The following is a 17,014-nucleotide window of genomic DNA, read 5'->3' as shown; positions in this document are numbered from 1 at the left end:
AATTAATGTGTTGTTTATTTTATAGGGCTATATAATGGGGACTGATTCCGATGAGTTTATTATTCGGTAGATCAGTCATCTATAGTGCACACACACACACACACAGAGATTCAACAGTCACCATGTGGGTTCTAAGAGGCTTCGTTGTGCTCCTGGTAATCGCAGAATGTCTTTGTAGGTCGCCTCCCTTCATGAAAAGTATGTATTTTGGTGTTCATTTTGTCTTTGTCATGCTGTCTGCGAAATTGCAGTCAAAGTTAAACAAAAATTGGTTTCGGCCAGACAAATAACTATGGCCAGCCAAAAATAATATGACGTGAATTAATTTGTCAAACTTCTTTTAGCACTGTTTTGGAATGTCTGCTCTCCCTAGTGCTGCTGCTGTTTCTCTTATGTCTTTAGAATGATTCTCTTTCTTCCGCAGTAGTCTATACGGGACAAAAACATCGATTTCAAAAAGCACTCAGATTCGTCTTAACTTAAGATGGGTTGCTTGCCACAGTTGTGTATTGTAACTCTTATTGCGTCCCTCCACTTACCCCCCCCCCTTCACAGCTTACAAACACCATGCTACATTGCGTCCGTTCATCCTCTTTCCAAACAAGTATGTGATATAAATCAAATTTTGAAACACGAAGAAAATAAAAAAAAATAACCCCCTTATATAGTATGATCACCGGACCTAAAAAATGACGCAAGAAAAGTAGCAGCCTGATCTACACACAGGCGCCTGGGAGTTTTTCTTACACTAACAGACACGTTACTTGCGTGTATCAGTTTAGTATAGATATAGAATGCAACGTTTGTCGGGCCCGTGAATTGAACGGTAGACTGAATAAAAGGCTATGCGCTGGCATGCTCTGTTTTTGACACATTTAGGCCCCCTACCCCATTTTGAGTTTGATCTGGATCCGCCACAGTATATAAGGTTCACTATTTTCAGCAGAATAATAAGTAGGCCTACACAGTTTAAATCATTTTGATTGTTAAAGGAACACGTTGCCTTGGATCGGTCGAGTTGGTCTTTGAAAAGTGTTCTGTAATCGTTTGTTGTAAAATGTATATGGTTAGAAAGATATCGTAATAGTAGAATACAATGATCTACACAAATATGCCTCGAAATTGCGTGGTTTTCTTTTTACCCTGTCGACTAACACGGTCGTGATAGTTCGCGACGTAAAAGGAAAACCGTGCAATTTCGAGTGATACTTGTGTGGATCATTATATTCTACTTTTAAAACATCTTTCTAACCAATCATATGCATTTCATAACAAACGGTTTCAAACGCTTTTAATAGACCAACTCGTCCGATCCAAGGCAACGTGTTCCTTTAATAACCAATACAGCTTTCTTACTTTTGATTTGTTTTACCATAATAGGATGATCTACACCAATACAAGCTTCAAGCATCACTTCAATTTTCCCTGTATTAAGAAACCACATTTGCTTTCTGTGTTTTTGATTTGTTGTTTGTTTCTCTCGTCAAGTGTGTCCCGTAGTCCCTGAAGATGTTGGTGGTATTTGTGTTGAGGAGTGTGGACCCGATAAGAAGTGTGATGATGGTCAGCTGTGTTGCTCTAATGGGTGTGGTCATGTATGTAAAGCAGGTAAAATTATCCCGTTGCTTGGTTATGTGTTTAGGAGTTCTACAGGAGAGTAATGAGGGTGGGAAGGATTAAAGATAGCTGAGAAGAAAAAAAAAAAGCATGAACATTAATTGTGTAGATATCGCTATAAAAAATGGCCACGACTGTGCCACTAATGAGTAAGGATGTTAGATATGTAAATGCAATCAATCAGGTAGTAAATACACTCAAACTTTTGCCAAGAAGGTTTGTGGTTGTGAGTCTTCAGACATGTGTTAAAAACTGTACTACAATATTCTCATGTATAACAAGGGAAACTCACTGACGACTTAATTATTTTGGGGTTGTATAAATCAATTTGAAAAGAGGAGAAATTGAACCTGCAACCTTTGAATTAACATTCAAGTGCTCTACCAACAGGTCCATCTAGGTCCAAAATGTAAGAAGTTTCTCTATTTTGTTATAGGGGTGCCAGTCAAAAACCATTCCTTTCCCGTTTCCCCCATATAACTTACTTGTCCCAAAATTGGTTTCCCTCAAGCTTGATTGTCCCTTTTGGAGTTTAATTTATGATGGAATTATTGAGCATTTATCCACAAAACAATTTATTTTGTATCCAGTTACAAAAATAATTAAACAACATTTCCTTCAAACTTCATAACTAAAGTATTAATTGACAAAACAGAAAATGAGAAAGACTCTGCTATAGGGCCTATATAGGGTCGAAACGTCAGGCCATTAACTATTTTTTGCATTTATACTCTCGGTCCATTTGGTTGGTAAGTTGTTTGCAACAGCTAATTTTATTTTCTCAAAACAGAAAATGGAGAGATGAAATTAGTACTTACAGGGGCATTGCTTGGCAACAGACAGCGCAGGCTAGGGTGAGATGGGGAATTGGTGAAGAGGCTTTCCTCCTGCACAGTGGAGTGAAATAGGCTAGACGTATTAACTGGTTTTATGGATTCGTGCGCTTAAGTTGTTATATTTTCATTATTATGTCTCCTGCATGCAGCCTGTCCACCTCTTATCTGTGGGCTTACCGGATGTCTCTATGGCCGTGTTACTGATGAGAATGGATGTGAAACATGTAGCTGCAGAGGCCCTCCTGGTAAGTGGCACATGTTGGATGCAAACAGCTTATGGTTAAGTTCTCGGTTCTCTGTTTCCTTAATAAATTAATAAGCCTCTATAGATCTGACTTGGATGGCATTACAAACACAGACATAAAGAACCTAGTTTCTTTATGTCTGTGATTACAAAGCATCTAGAATGCAACAATTCTATTGGCCTTTGGGCGGGCTTGGATGGACCACATGACGTAAAGGCTTCCCGGTCCGCGCTTACGCGTGCTTCATTTTGACACATTTTGGCCCCATAAAATTGGTCTGGATCCGCCCTCGTGTGTATCTGACTTTTTGTTGTTTCTCTCCCCAGCCGTGTGTCCCAAAGCCCCTGAAGGTGTTTTCGGAATCTGTGTTGAGGAGTGTGGACCCAATAAGAAGTGTGATGATGGTCAGCTGTGCTGCCCTAATGGATGTGGGCACGTGTGTAAAGCAGGTAAATTAATCCGGAGGTGGGTTATGATTGTGTAAGAGTTTAGGAGAGGAATGAGGGTCGTGAAAGATTTAATGACAGCTGAGGAAAATAAAGAAGAAAGATGAACATCTACTTGTGTGATTGCCTATAATTGACAACCATGGCACAACATAGACCGTGGAGGAGGGAAATGTAGGTTAGGGTTAATAGTATAATATTAACACTGTGAAAGTTTCTCAGCGCATCCACTTTGAACTTGCCTATCAGGCTTTGAAGCCTTTCAATGGCGTTGCTCCTTCATTGCCAGAGACTTAATCTAAATCAAGCCTGGTGATCGTCCGACGTTTATTTGCTGATGACATCTTAATCTATCATCATTCAATCAAATCTAGTAATTAGGCCTAATGAATCTGCTGTACATCAGCAGGATCTAGACAACCTGTACGTAAGATTAAAGATTAAAGATTAAAAAGATTTTATTGTCATGATAAAAAAAACATGAAATTTGTCTTCCCTGTGTAAAGGAGTCTATACAATACATACAAGAAAGGCATAGCAAAAATAGACAACAAGAATAAAATGACAATTTACAGATATATACAAACTGGTGTACCAACAATGGATGCTATACTAATGCATCTAGAAAATGTAATTTGCTGCTGTCCAAGTATACCATGTTAGGTCACTCTCAATCAACTTTAAATTCTCAGGTAATTTGGAATGTTCATGTTAAGGAATTTGTTTCTCGTTCAAATATAATGATATGATAAATAAAGGATGTTTCCTTTTATTCGTACAAGAGTCTAGTTCTTCCTATCTTGGAAATTGTCACGTATCTTTAAAATAAATAAATAAACTACATGACTAAATCTTTTATATTACGATGTGATCAATTATAGTTAAGAACAGAATAGTTATAAACGCAAGCTGTTACCTCCGTTTTTATTTCATTTTTTAATTTGTATTACTATTTTGTGTAAGTTTATCTTATAACTTGAAACCCAAACATTATTATTATTTGTTGTCTTTTTTAGGCTGTGCTCCAGTGCTTTGCCGCATGGGATGTCGGAATGGTTGGGCCACTGATGAGGACGGATGTGAGATATGTCAATGCAAGCGACCAGGTAATAAATACACTCAAACTTGCGCCAAACAAAAAATCTCTTTAGTCATGTGCAAGATTTTATGTATCTTCCTGTTTTAAAGGACGTGCTATAAAGATCAGCTAGGGATTACCTCGTCGAATAAAAATATAGCATACTATAAATACTATACTATTACACACTTATGTAATATTATTTAGCGCATATTTAACAAACGTTACAATCAAACGTTCACATCAAACTTTCGTCAAAATGCCGACCAATCAGGAGGTCCTAGTGAAAGAACCAATCGACATTATGTTTTTGTAATAAAACGGTGAATTTGGCATCAGCAGTGGTATTGTTTTTGGTCTCAAGAAATCCATGATCACAGTCAATAACCGCTGGTCAAGTTAAAAGACTGGGTGGGTTTGGATTATAGGGAGGTTCAGAGTTGTTTAATTTTGCTTGGTCAAAATTTGGTTTGGTTATTATGGGCTTGAAATGTATGTAGACTGACTAGAATACGATAAGATGTTGTGATTCCATGCTATTGCTTCCAACTATAATAAGATAAATTTCCTTTGATTTTAAACAGCTCAGTGATTCTTGTGAGATCGGAATCCGCCACAAAGACCATGTCATGACGGAGCAGTACACGAGAGAGCATATTTTACATAAGCTGTGAATAGTTGAGCAATCAATGCTCAAGAGAAAATGGAAATAATTATTCTTAATAGCAAAGCAAAAAACAAAAGCCAAAACAACTCGACTAGACTAGATGCAGCTAATGGGATTAGATTTAAGAAGTTTGTATGCATAAAATAGGGACTGATTTGCTTTGATAGACTACCCCATGTAAATCTCCATCTATTCATTCCGGTACCCGTTGCTAATACGAATCGAATTGCCGCTCTACCGGGCAATCTCGGTGGTCTAGAAATTGCAAAGCTCATGGGTTCGAATCACACCCGAGTAACATGCCTCGGGAAAGTACTGAGTATGCAGATATGGGTAAAACTTAAGTCTGCTCACAATAATATGGTGCAGGTATAGGTTGTGCATGACATAACAAACACATACATTAGTTCATAGCAGAAGGGTCAGACTCAGTGCAGGCTCATCAATGCATGGGGAATATACTGATTTCAGGGGATAGCGATGGAAGAATTTACTCATACTAAATGCAATATACTCAGCAAATGAAATTATCCCAAACTATTGAATATTTAAATTTTTCTAAAACTCATACTCTCGTTAATGTAAAAGAGTGAACTCTGTTGTCCGAGTGGTGGCATTTTCGCTCCTTTGAGAGTGAAAGTCAATCTGAAAAGAGTTGTCCGCCATACATGGCTCTTTGCAAGAGAGGTATGGCGAACAACTCTTTTACATAAAGAGAGTACCTGAAAAGTATTGAGTTTGGATGGCGGGCAAAGAGTTGTCCGCCATACATGGCTCTTTGCAAGAGAGGTATGGCGAACAACTCTTTTACATTAAGCGAGTACCTGAAAAGTATTGAGTTTGGGAAAAAAAGAAATAGACCTAAAGATTTCATCATTACAGTAAAATCAATTGATGTTACTCAAAAAGACCAATTCAACAGTTTCTAATATGACTCTATGTTACTGCTATAAAAGAAAAATCCAGAAGATAAAACTTGTCAACGATATACCATTCTGATGTTATTTTACCCATTGCGTGGAATAGTAACATACAGTGCTTCCCTGTTATTTATAAGTGTGGTTTTAATAGTTGATTGAAAGCTGTTGAATAAAAGGAATTTCGCAAAAATTATGTTAAACTCTTCACAAAAGAGTTGCTGGTTTTGTATTTGCTTCGCTTATTGAGATACCACGTGGTTACTGGTTGCTCGGGATAATCAGTAGGGGAAGTGTGGGCTTAGTAAGAAGGAAACAAATAGGACAGAGAATAAACTAGTACCCGGGTTCTTATGTTTTACAGACAAACCAACTCGACGCCCTCCTAACCAAAGAGTCCACACGCCCATAAAAAGACACTTGAGTCCCTCGTGCGAAGTTAACGAGGGTTGTTACAGGGTGATTAAATAGAGGGCGCTATCAGAAGAAGTTTGCACACAATATTTGCCACTTGGCACAGAATCTCAGGGGGACAGAATCTACTGCCACACCGGCCGGGCATCACATCGCCATGACCGCTTTCGCAGACTTGGCGAGGCAGATATTTTCAAGCTACATCAACATATCTCATGTATCTGCAGTCAGTTTCGTACTAAACAAAAACTGCAGTCTACAGCTCTTGGTGCATTGCATATGAACGTTGGAAGTTTTATCAGCTTATACAAATTTAATAAGTTTGGTGAGACCATCTACCTCCGTGATGACACTAGACGGGGATCAAAATTACACAGGGCCCTCTACATTACAAACGTGATCTTAGTCCGCAAGGATAAAGACAGGTCCCTGCTGTAAGATCCAGTGATTTCATTGGGTACAGTGATACGTGCAGTGACATGAGCTTTCCATAGATGCTAAAACAGCATACTGCTGTCACGTCTCCAATAGAATTTAACTGCATAAAGAACTATGTGAAACGTATGAGGTCAAAGGTGAAAGTACACGCCGGTAACGGTCACCCGGGTCCGCCCCCAGTGCCCTGGGCCCAATTTCATAGAGCTGCTTAACGGTAAGCAAATTTTTTCGCTTAACACAGCACAAATAATTGCTTAAAACCATTCGGATTCCATGCTAAACGTACACGAGCTTAAGCACGTAAACAATCTGCGCGCGGAGATTTTAGATCGTTTGCTTAAGCAAAACAGAAGAAGGCATTGTATTTTGCACTGTGTGCATGGCCTAGGGCTGCTTAACGGTAAGCAAATATGTTGGCTTAACGTAGCAACAAAAATTGCTTAAGCGTAAACCTATTTCACCAGCGGTTGCTAGCTTAAGCACGTAAACAAACTGCGCGCGCAACATTTTAGATCGTTTGCTTAAGCGAAAAAGAAGAAGGTGCTGACAAAATGGCGGGCGAAATAAATGCGGAGTGCACTCGAGTGGCGATAAAAAAAAATTCATCACCTTCTGTGTCTGATATGTATTATTTGTAATGGTTCAAAGTGCCCCTCGAAAGGTTTACGCACTAACTTGAAAGTAAACAAGAAGATAATACATTGTACAGCATGATTCTGAAGCATTTCAGACACTCGTTTATTCGCTACACCTACCAAACAAACGCACGTACAATCACCGCTGTGCTGGCACAATAACATAGTTTGCAATGAGTGTTGCACTATGCGCTGTGTGAATAGGGTGCTTAAGCAAAATATAGGCTTTAAGGACCCTTTTTGTTTGCTTACCTATGTAAGCAAAAAACCTTGCTTAAGCAATGGTATGAAATGAAAAATTTGCTAGGTGCGCCCGTTAAGCACAAAATCGACCGTTACGGGATGCAGCTCTTTGAAACTGGGCCCGGCGCTTAAACAGGGTGCTTTAGCAATGCCTCGCCGTTTTAAGCAAAAAACGCTATGAAATGAAAAACTTGCTATGTGCACCCGTTAAGCACAAAATCGACCGTTAAGCAGCTCTATGAAATTGGGCCCTGCTTGTGGAGTGGGTCACTTTGGGGTTGGACTGGGATCCTGTCTTTATCCGCAAGGATTATTCACAAGCCTTAGAATGACATCAGACGTTCAGCCGTCAGGGCGAGTGTGATCGTTTGATTAGCTCTTATCAGCGGCTCACCCGACCGAGTGAACACTGCGTGGTCGACCCAGGGAAGCTTATCGAACGCACCCATTGTATCATTTGTGCGCGCAAACGGCACTGGAACCAAGACTGTGAAGATTTGCAGATTACAGACATTGTCGCAAAAAACTTCAAAATAATGGGAGAATACAGAGAAGTCTCGGATTTTCCGAAATATGAATAAATGACTATATGAATATTTTTCGATTATTTTCCTCTGTGGATAAAGTGCTGCTGGCCGCAAAAACGATAAATTATTTTTTTGATAACATCATATCATGGAGGTCTAATTCTACCACCATGATGATATCGGCCAAGTAAACCCTCCAATGATTATGCCAATTATTGAGTTGTGATACTGTGGGTAAATACAGAGTGGAAGATATACTCATTGCCCTTTTGTGATCTTGTCACCAATCGTCCCACCATGGAGACTTTGGAAAAGCCTCCTCCGTTCCACCATCACCACCGATGTATAGTAGCTGCTTGATGATCGGGCTAATAATAAAAGCAACTATCACTTCTAGCATGGAGGAAGGAACCTCCATGCTTCTTGCCTTACTCTATGCTTATACTATAGGACGATGAACCAAAATCCAGCCCCCCCCCCCCCCAACACCACGGTGTGGTCAGCGCTGCCGGTGTGGCGGTTTCAACTTTCTGCTGTGTTCAGTTTTCCGAATGACCAAATACGGTAGCATGCCTGCGCACAGCAAGCGAAAGTAGTCCATTTTTAGTGCCGTATTGAGTCATCCGTTACCCTCCGGTAGCTGTCAAGGCGGCGTCCACGAGTCGAGTACAACTAGCGGCAAATGCGTGGATCGTATGAGTTGTTTTTTATGCAAGCAGAGTGTGACCTGCCTAAAGTTGTACCCATGAATACATGTAAATATGGGGCAAGAGATTATGTGACTACACAGAAAAGAATCGTAATATAAACAATTTGGGGTCACTGCTGAGAGAACTACAGTACTCGCCAGGGTACTCGAGGCGGTATCTGACAGGTCTCCCGGAAAACTGAACACGCCGGAAAGCTAAAACCGTTCGAACAACGTGCTGCTATGTCCGACTACGTCACCCGGAAAACTGAACACGGCGGAAGACTGAAACCTATGGAACGCCAAAGAGGCATTTAATCATCGGTGATGGTCTTTTGCAACCGGTGATCAAATTTGTCATCGGTGGTGGTCCTATGCGATCGGTGATCAACTTTAGCAATCGGTGATAAAACACGATCGGTGGTCCATTTTAGCGATCGGTCATGCATATTCATGATCGGTGATAGTATATAGCGATCGGTCATGCATATTCACAACCGGTGATGGATTTTTGCAATCGGTGGTCAACTTTAGTGATCGGTGATGGCTTTTTGCAATCGGTCAACTTTAGGGATCGGTGCTGGCTTTCTGCAATCGGTCAACTTTAGGGATCGGTGGTGGCTTTTTGCAATCGGTAAACTTTTGCAACCGGTGATGGAATTTTGGGATATCCGAATTTTGCGTCCGGTCGGTGCAGGCCTACTTCAAAATCTATGATTGTGTAGATTGTTGTTATTTTCTAGATCACACCACCATGGAGGAATAAATTACACTCACCAGCGGGTTGACTGACTTGCCAAACATTTTTAGAAGAGTACCATTTTATAACTATAAGGGGGAACGCAACAAACATCAAATTGATGAGCTCTTTCTAAAAAATAATAATAATAATAACAAAGGGGTAGGAGAGGGTGTGCAAGCGGATCTATGTCCCACAATTGGTTGTCGTCTTCCGGAAATGATGTATGCCGGGGAAATACAAATAGTTACAATCAGTGAAGGGAAATGTTTTTGAACAAGAGTCTCTACCGATAGTTTTGTGTGTTAGGGGAAATCTGAAATCATACAAGTAGCCCCGTGTAAACAGACCCGGAGGTGAGAACATTATAACCACACAAAAACCGTTTTGATCAAAAAAACATAATTTTTATGTGCATCATATAAATGTTTTTTTTTAGGACAAGCACAGATATAGTAAAACCGGGACGCACTCAACACGTTTTATAAAAGGCTAGGTAAAGTATTATACAAATATTTCCTTTTAAACGGAGAGGCATGTATTAATTGAATCCAAAGCGAAAAACGTACTGTATAAAGTTCTTAATTTAGGGGGGGGGGGGGGGGCGCAAGGCGAAACAGGTGTTATAAAGTACTAAAGCGGAAATAATACAGTAGCGAGAAATTCTCAACCAAATCCAGTGTCGGGGGTGGAGGTGTTTGGAAAAGGAAAACATGTTATCGGTGTGGTCTCTGACTGTTTGAGTCATTGACAACATAATCATAAAAATAAAAAAATAAAAAAATAAAAAAAGATTACCTTAAAACCTAATTCAATAGCAATGACAATTCGAGAAAATTGCCAAAGCTCTGACGTGGTATGACACTCTCATGGGGGACTGTACTTGACTTCACTGAATAATCATTCACTTGACCAGTTTATCTCATAGTTTATCTCCCGATCATGGAGGAATGTCCCGATCAACACCCATCTCTGGACGTCCCCAGCAGGAGTCTTCCTGTGTCCATGTACTGTACTGTAGTATAGGTATCTTTAACCACCTGGCTGCATATCATTATAAAGTTGTTAAACCGTACCACGTTTTAATAAGAACTAAGCTTTAGTGCAGTGGCTATGGGAAACAATAAATTCACAATACCCAAAGGCGTGGGGACAACTTGAGTGACTGGTCTCACTTCATTGATCACCTGTATGTCTATATCTTCTAGAATTTGGAAATCTCCAGTTCAACTACTCATACAAAAACTAGTGATTTCCTTTTCCAAACTCAATCTGTAAATCTACCGTATCTAAAGTTTCAACTTCTCCTCTGAACAAAGCTAACTTCTCCTTTGAACAACTGTGGGAAATATATGAGAAATCTGAGTAGGGTCACTTGTCAAACAAAATGAGAGTATTTTGTCATAATTTGTCATAGAGCAATCATGAAATTCAGAAAAATTATCGGTACAGACTCGTATTAGTTGTTAAAAAACATTTAAAAATATTTGTATTCCCACACCTTTTCTGGAGGACGACAACCAACTGGGACATGAATCCCCTTCTGCACCCTCTCCTACCCCGTTGTAATATTTTACTTTTTAGAAAGAGCTAGCTAATTTGATGTTTGTTGCGTCCCCCTGACATAGTTATACAATGGGACTCTTCTATGAATGTATGGCAAGTCAGTCAAACAGCTAGACTGGTGAGTGGCGTAATCTGCAAACATAGGTTTTGAAATAGGCTTGCACCGGACGCAAAATACCATCACCGATTATTATTTGCCTCTTTGGCGTGGCGCCAACGCCAAAGAGGCAAATAATCATCGGTGATACTTGGGCGTAAAATGTGTCACTGACCTCATTACTATAATAAGCAAAGAGTTCCCACGGTCAACTCATTACCATATTGCCCGCGAAAGACGAGACATGTTTACATCACACCACCACCACGGGCGCTCAGTGAGCGTGATAGGGTCCAAAGGTTGTAATAAGAGAAGTGCGTGATTGGACGTCAAACTGAATAATTCATTTACTTCACATCCTGTGTTGTCTGATGTCTGACGAAAGAATACATATTCATGAGCTGCATACTAGCATATCAAAGAGCCCCCCCTTAATTTCCTCGTGTGAAAAAGCCTAAAGATACCTAACCCACTCCTACCGATTTGTTATTATTATTATTATTTTTTGAAAGAGCTAATTAATTTGATGTTTGTTGCGTTCCCCCTTACATAGTTATAAAATGGTACTCTTCTAAAAATGTTTGGCAAGTCAGTCAACCCAGTGGTGAGTGTAATTTATTCCTCCATGGTGGTGTGAACTAGAAAATAACAACAATTAATATCCACAATCTACACAATCATAGGTTTTGAAGTAGGCCTGCACCGACCGGACGCAAAATTCGGATATCCTAAAATTCCACCACCGGTTGCAAAAGTTGACCGATTGCAAAAAGCCAACACCGATCCCTAAAGTTGACCGATTGCAAAAAGCCATCACCGATCACTAAAGTTGACCGATTGCAAAAAGCCATCACCGATCACTAAAGTTGACCGATTGCAAAAAGCCATCATCACTAAAGTTGACCGATTACAAAAAGCCATCACCTATCCCTAAAGTTGACCGATTACAAAAAGACATCACCGGTCGTGAATATGCATGACCGATCGCTAATACAATCACCGATCATGAATATGCATGACCGATCGCTAAAATGGACCACCGATCGTGTTTTATCACCGATTGCTAAAGTTGATCACCGATCGCATATGACCACCACCGATGACAATTTGATCACCGGTTGCAAACGACCATCACCGATGATTAAATGCCTCTTTGGCGTTCCATAGAAACCGCCACACCGGCATCAGACCGCCACGCTCTATTGAAAACCCCTGATGTAAACCGAACCGAGATTGCATAAGAAAATTACACGCTGTGATGTGCCCCACAAGTTAGTGGAAGCAGCATCATGCATTGATAGCCCGGCTTTGTGTATTGACATTGGGACTATTATTAGCCATTCAGACATGATCTTTGTCCAGAGCATGGAGGTAGTCCATAGCTCCATGTCCAGAGTAATGAAAACAGGACAGGTGGGTTCAGTAAGTGCTGCTATTTTCTACTGCGGAGCGATCATGATGGTGTGGGTGTCGTCACTAAGGTAAACAAGCATGACTCACTGAGATAAATAATTGATTCAAGAGCGGCTCCTCGAAAGTTGAAACCCGTCGTGACCGTAGCCTTTAGTTTTACAATATTAATTGCATGGACCCCCAAAATTTATTATTCAAAAGAATTTGATGGCATGAATTATGATAGTCATTTTGGCGCAAATTTTCCCCAGTATGGTGCGCCAAGGGGTAGGGGCAAGGGGAATTTCCCCATTCAGCTCCAAGTTGTACAATTCTTTCACTAATTTAGACAACCAAAATAGTTGTTTTTGTTCTCTCTTATTTGACATCAAGGCTTCACCGAAGCTCCCTTGCCGTACAAATTTCGACTGTCGGTTGCTTCATGATAACTTTGAGTTAAAAAATACTGACATTTCTGGATTTAGGTCGAACTATACCCTTTTCTTTCTTTCTTTCTGTTTTTATAAACATCACAAGGTCGGATGGCCACTCAGGTGAGGGCTACACTTTTCAGTTGGTGACCCAAACCAGCCGTCACATGGTTGGCCCTTGCTATTTATTATGCATATATACCTATTTTTGATAGTTGCCGATATCAAAACGACCCGGATTTCTTGACTTGCTCAAGTCAGCCTCTCCATAAACGTTTTCAAAATGTTTGTATTGGTTGTTTCAAGAGTCTCAATCCCCTGTTTCGGTATCATCATCGCAGAGCTCGGTAACGGACAACGAAGAATCATGTAAAAACAATGTGAGAAACGGCTCCCTCTGAAGTAATGTAGTTTTTTTTTGCGAAAGTGGTTAAATCTCATATTTATTGATTGATTGATTTATTTTATTATTTAAAGAAATTTATTTAGGATACAAAAATCAGCACAACAGCTTTATTACATCATGGTCCTTCTTGTGTAATAAACAATGAACAGGGAAAACATTACTTTAAAAAAAAAACAGTCTGGGTAAAAATATTATTTTTCAATTTAAAAAAAGAAGAACTACAAGAGGATAAAATATACTTGAACATTGATTTGTTTATACATTTTTTTAAATTATTACTAAAAGACTTCAGACCCGAGGCATTTATTGGGTATCTTATAGCACACAAACTTGTACAACAATGCTGTTTTTTCCATTATTCGTTTGCAACTCCGATGACAAACTGAGTCTGAACAATTATCACTTAATAATAAAATATTATTCATTTGTACATGTAAATCTACAGAGCAATTTCCAAGTTCAAATGTGCTGAATAATACGGGCTGACCTACACACATTGAAATTAAAAATACTGGGTCTTTTTCAGAAACCCCACTAAACATGTATGGTCTATCATTTACATTTAAGGCTTACCACATAAGTTACTTTTAAACAGAATGATTTCTCTCCAGTTTGGTCAAATTGATGGTCAGTCAGGTGATGATTACAGCAAAGGATTTTCGACAATGGTGCCAAGAATGGTGAATGTTTAGGTCAGGCTATATTTTGAAAAATGTATGGGCATGCTGATGGAGGGTCAGGTTATAATTCTGTGCGAAGGCTTATCTACAAAATGTCACAAACGATGTTTCTCTCTAGTGTGGACGCTTTGATGGCCAGTCAGACTAGACTTCCATGCAAAAGCTTTTTCACAATGTTACAAACAAATTGTTTCTCTCCAGTGTGGACAAGCTGATGGCCAGTCTGTAATGAGCCTTCTGTGTAAAAGTTTTTCGACAAATGTCACAAACAAATGGTTTCTTTCCAGTGTGGACACGATTATGGATGGTCAGGGTATCCCTTCGTGTGAAAGCTTTTCCACAAATGTCACAAACAAATGGTTTCTCTCCAGTGTGGACGCGGCATTGATGTTCGGTCAGTGGAGGCTTATGTGCAAAAGCTTTTCCACAAATGTCACAAACAAACCGTTTCTCTCCAGTGTGAACACGCTGATGAGAGGTCAGGTTAGATATCTGGGCGAAGGTTTTACCACAAATGTCACAAGCAAATGGTTTCTCTCCAGTGTGGACACGCTGATGGATGGTCAGGTATTCTTTACGAGAGAAAGCGTTTCCACAAGTAACACAAATAAATGGTATCTTGCCTGTATGATATCTCAGGTGGATAGTGAGACTTCGTTGTTGTGTGTACTTATTCCCGCAATAATCACAAACAAATGGTTTCTCCCCAGTGTGGACACGCTGATGGACGGTTAGATTAGCCTTCTGTGTGAAACGATTTTCACAGGTATCACAAACAAATGGTTTCTCTTGACTGTGTACATTACGCTGGCGAATAGTCAGTTGAGACTTCTGTGCAAAGGTTTTTTTACAAACACCACAGGCATATGGTTTCTCTATAGCATGAACACGCTGATCATGGTAGGTCAGTGCATATATACTTCTGAGCGAAGGCTTTTCCACAAATGTCACAAACAAATGGTTTCTCTCCAGTGTGGACATGCTGATCGACGGTAAGATTAGGTTTCTGTTTGAAAGCTTTTCCACAAATGTCACAAGCAAATGGTCTCTCTCCAGTGTGGACACGTTGATGGAGAGTCAGTTGTTGCTTTGATAGGAAGGCTTTTTTACAAAGGTCACAAACAATGGTTTCTCTCCAGTGTGGACACGCTGATGTTTGATCAGTGAAAGCTTATGTGCAAAAGCTTGTTTACAAACTTCACAAACAAATGGTTTCTCTCCAGTGTGTTTACTCAGATAGATGGTAAGATTAGGTTTCTGTTTGAAAGCTTTTCCACAAATGTCACAAGCAAATGGTCTCTCTCCAGTGTGGACACGTTGATGGAGAGTCAGTTGCTGCTTTGTTAGGAAGGCTTTTTTACAAAGGTCACAAACAAATGGTTTCTCTCCAGTGTGGACATACTGAGGGTCAGTGAAAGCTTATGTGCGAAGGCTTTTTCACAAATGCCACAAGCAAATGTTTTCTCTCCAGTGTGGACACGCTGATGGACTTTTAGGTCACGGTTGTTTGCAAAATCTTTTCCACAAACGTCACAAACAAATGGTTTCTTTCTAGCGTGGTTTAGACTCATGGACAAGTCGTTAAATCGGCCCCACGCGCTGAGATAGTGGTCTCGCGAGATCACTGCTCTCGCGCGAACTGATGGCTCCCCGATTTCGACTCCTCAGGAGTCGAAATCGGGGAGCCATCAGTTCGCGCGAGAGTAGTCATCTCGCGAGACCACTATCTCAGCGCGTGGGCCGATTTAACGACTTGTCCACAAGTCTAGCGTGGTTAGGTGGTGTTACCACAAAATAATGGTCTCTTGCCAGTATGATATCTTAGATGCACAGTAAGATGTCCTTTATGTTTGTTCTTGTAGTGCAATAGTTAAAATAAAATTGAACAAGCTGATGACTGGTCAGGTAGACTTTACGATTGGAGGCTTCTCCAAAAATGTCCGGTTTTCCTCTATTGTGAACACAGTGACAGTGACACAGAAAGCTTTTCTCTAGTTTTAACTCGCTGATTGTCTCGCGGGCTGGCCTTACACCCAAGGTAGAACATTCCACATTTATGTCACACACAATGGACTTGTTCCTGTCTAGAAATTATGATGTTTTCTTCAGTCGATAGTTTAATCATAATTGTAGCTTTTCCCCAAAGTTGATACTCAGACGTTGCGTGCTTTTTTGTAAAGATGACCCAACTTCTGAAGGAAAAAAGAAAAGAAAATGACAAAATTGTGTGATTTTAAAGAACCAGTTTATTCCATAGTCACTTTCGACTCGAGTCATTCATCTTGATAAAACAAAACAGAGACATTTAATTGTAACATATACCTTTGGTTTCTGGAACCATTTGATTGTTTTGTTCCTATATATTAATGTAGAGTTTTCGAGTACTCAGGAATTTTTCACTAACAAAATTAAATTTGATTTCGAGACCTCAGAATTAGATTTTGAGGTCTCGAACAGCATCTGAATGCATACAACTTCGTGTGACTAGGGTGTTTTTTTCCATAATACTATCTCGCATCTTCGACAACCAATTGAGTTAAAATGTTCACGTTTGTTATTTTGTGCATAATATGTTAAAGACACTGACACTATTGGTGATTGTCAAAGACTAGTCTTCACAGTTGGTGTATCTCAACTTATGCATAAAATAACAAGCCTGTGAAAATTTGAGCTCAATTGGTCTTCGAAGTTGCGAGATATAATGAAAGAAAAAAACACCCTCGCCCCTCTAAATCTGAGGTCTCGAAATCAAATTCGTGGAAAATTACTTCTTTCTCGAAAACTACGTCACTTCAGAGGGAGCTGTTTCTCACAATAATTTAACCTATCAACCTCTCCCCATTACTCGTAATCGAGAAAGGTTTTATGATAATAATTGTTTTGAGTAATTACAATGTACCAATAGTGTGCACTGCCTTTAAGATACACCAAGTGAGAAGTGTCAGTGCCTTT

General features: G+C 39.8%; 2 protein-coding genes across 2 annotated transcripts; one reads left to right on the top strand and one right to left on the bottom strand.

Moving 5' to 3' along the window:
- Positions 1-57: 57 nt before the first annotated feature.
- LOC117288342 (antistasin-like) lies at positions 58-4,871 on the top strand. Its single transcript, XM_033769162.1, has 6 exons — positions 58-198; positions 1,489-1,608; positions 2,603-2,698; positions 3,025-3,147; positions 4,161-4,250; positions 4,807-4,871. The coding sequence occupies exons 1-6, from the start codon at positions 123-125 to the stop codon at positions 4,812-4,814; spliced, it is 513 nt and encodes a 170-aa protein (XP_033625053.1). The 5' UTR covers positions 58-122; the 3' UTR covers positions 4,815-4,871.
- A 9,312-nt stretch (positions 4,872-14,183) lies between these two features.
- On the bottom strand, positions 14,184-15,656 carry LOC117288389 (gastrula zinc finger protein XlCGF7.1-like). The gene has a single exon (XM_033769234.1). The coding sequence runs from the start codon at positions 15,041-15,043 to the stop codon at positions 14,231-14,233; it is 813 nt and encodes a 270-aa protein (XP_033625125.1). The 5' UTR covers positions 15,044-15,656; the 3' UTR covers positions 14,184-14,230.
- Between the last annotated feature and the right edge of the window lie 1,358 nt (positions 15,657-17,014).

Source organism: Asterias rubens, chromosome 3 (genome assembly GCF_902459465.1).
Source record: "Asterias rubens chromosome 3, eAstRub1.3, whole genome shotgun sequence".
NCBI lineage: Eukaryota > Metazoa > Echinodermata > Asteroidea > Forcipulatida > Asteriidae > Asterias > Asterias rubens.
This window is presented reverse-complemented; position numbering and strand designations above follow the sequence as displayed.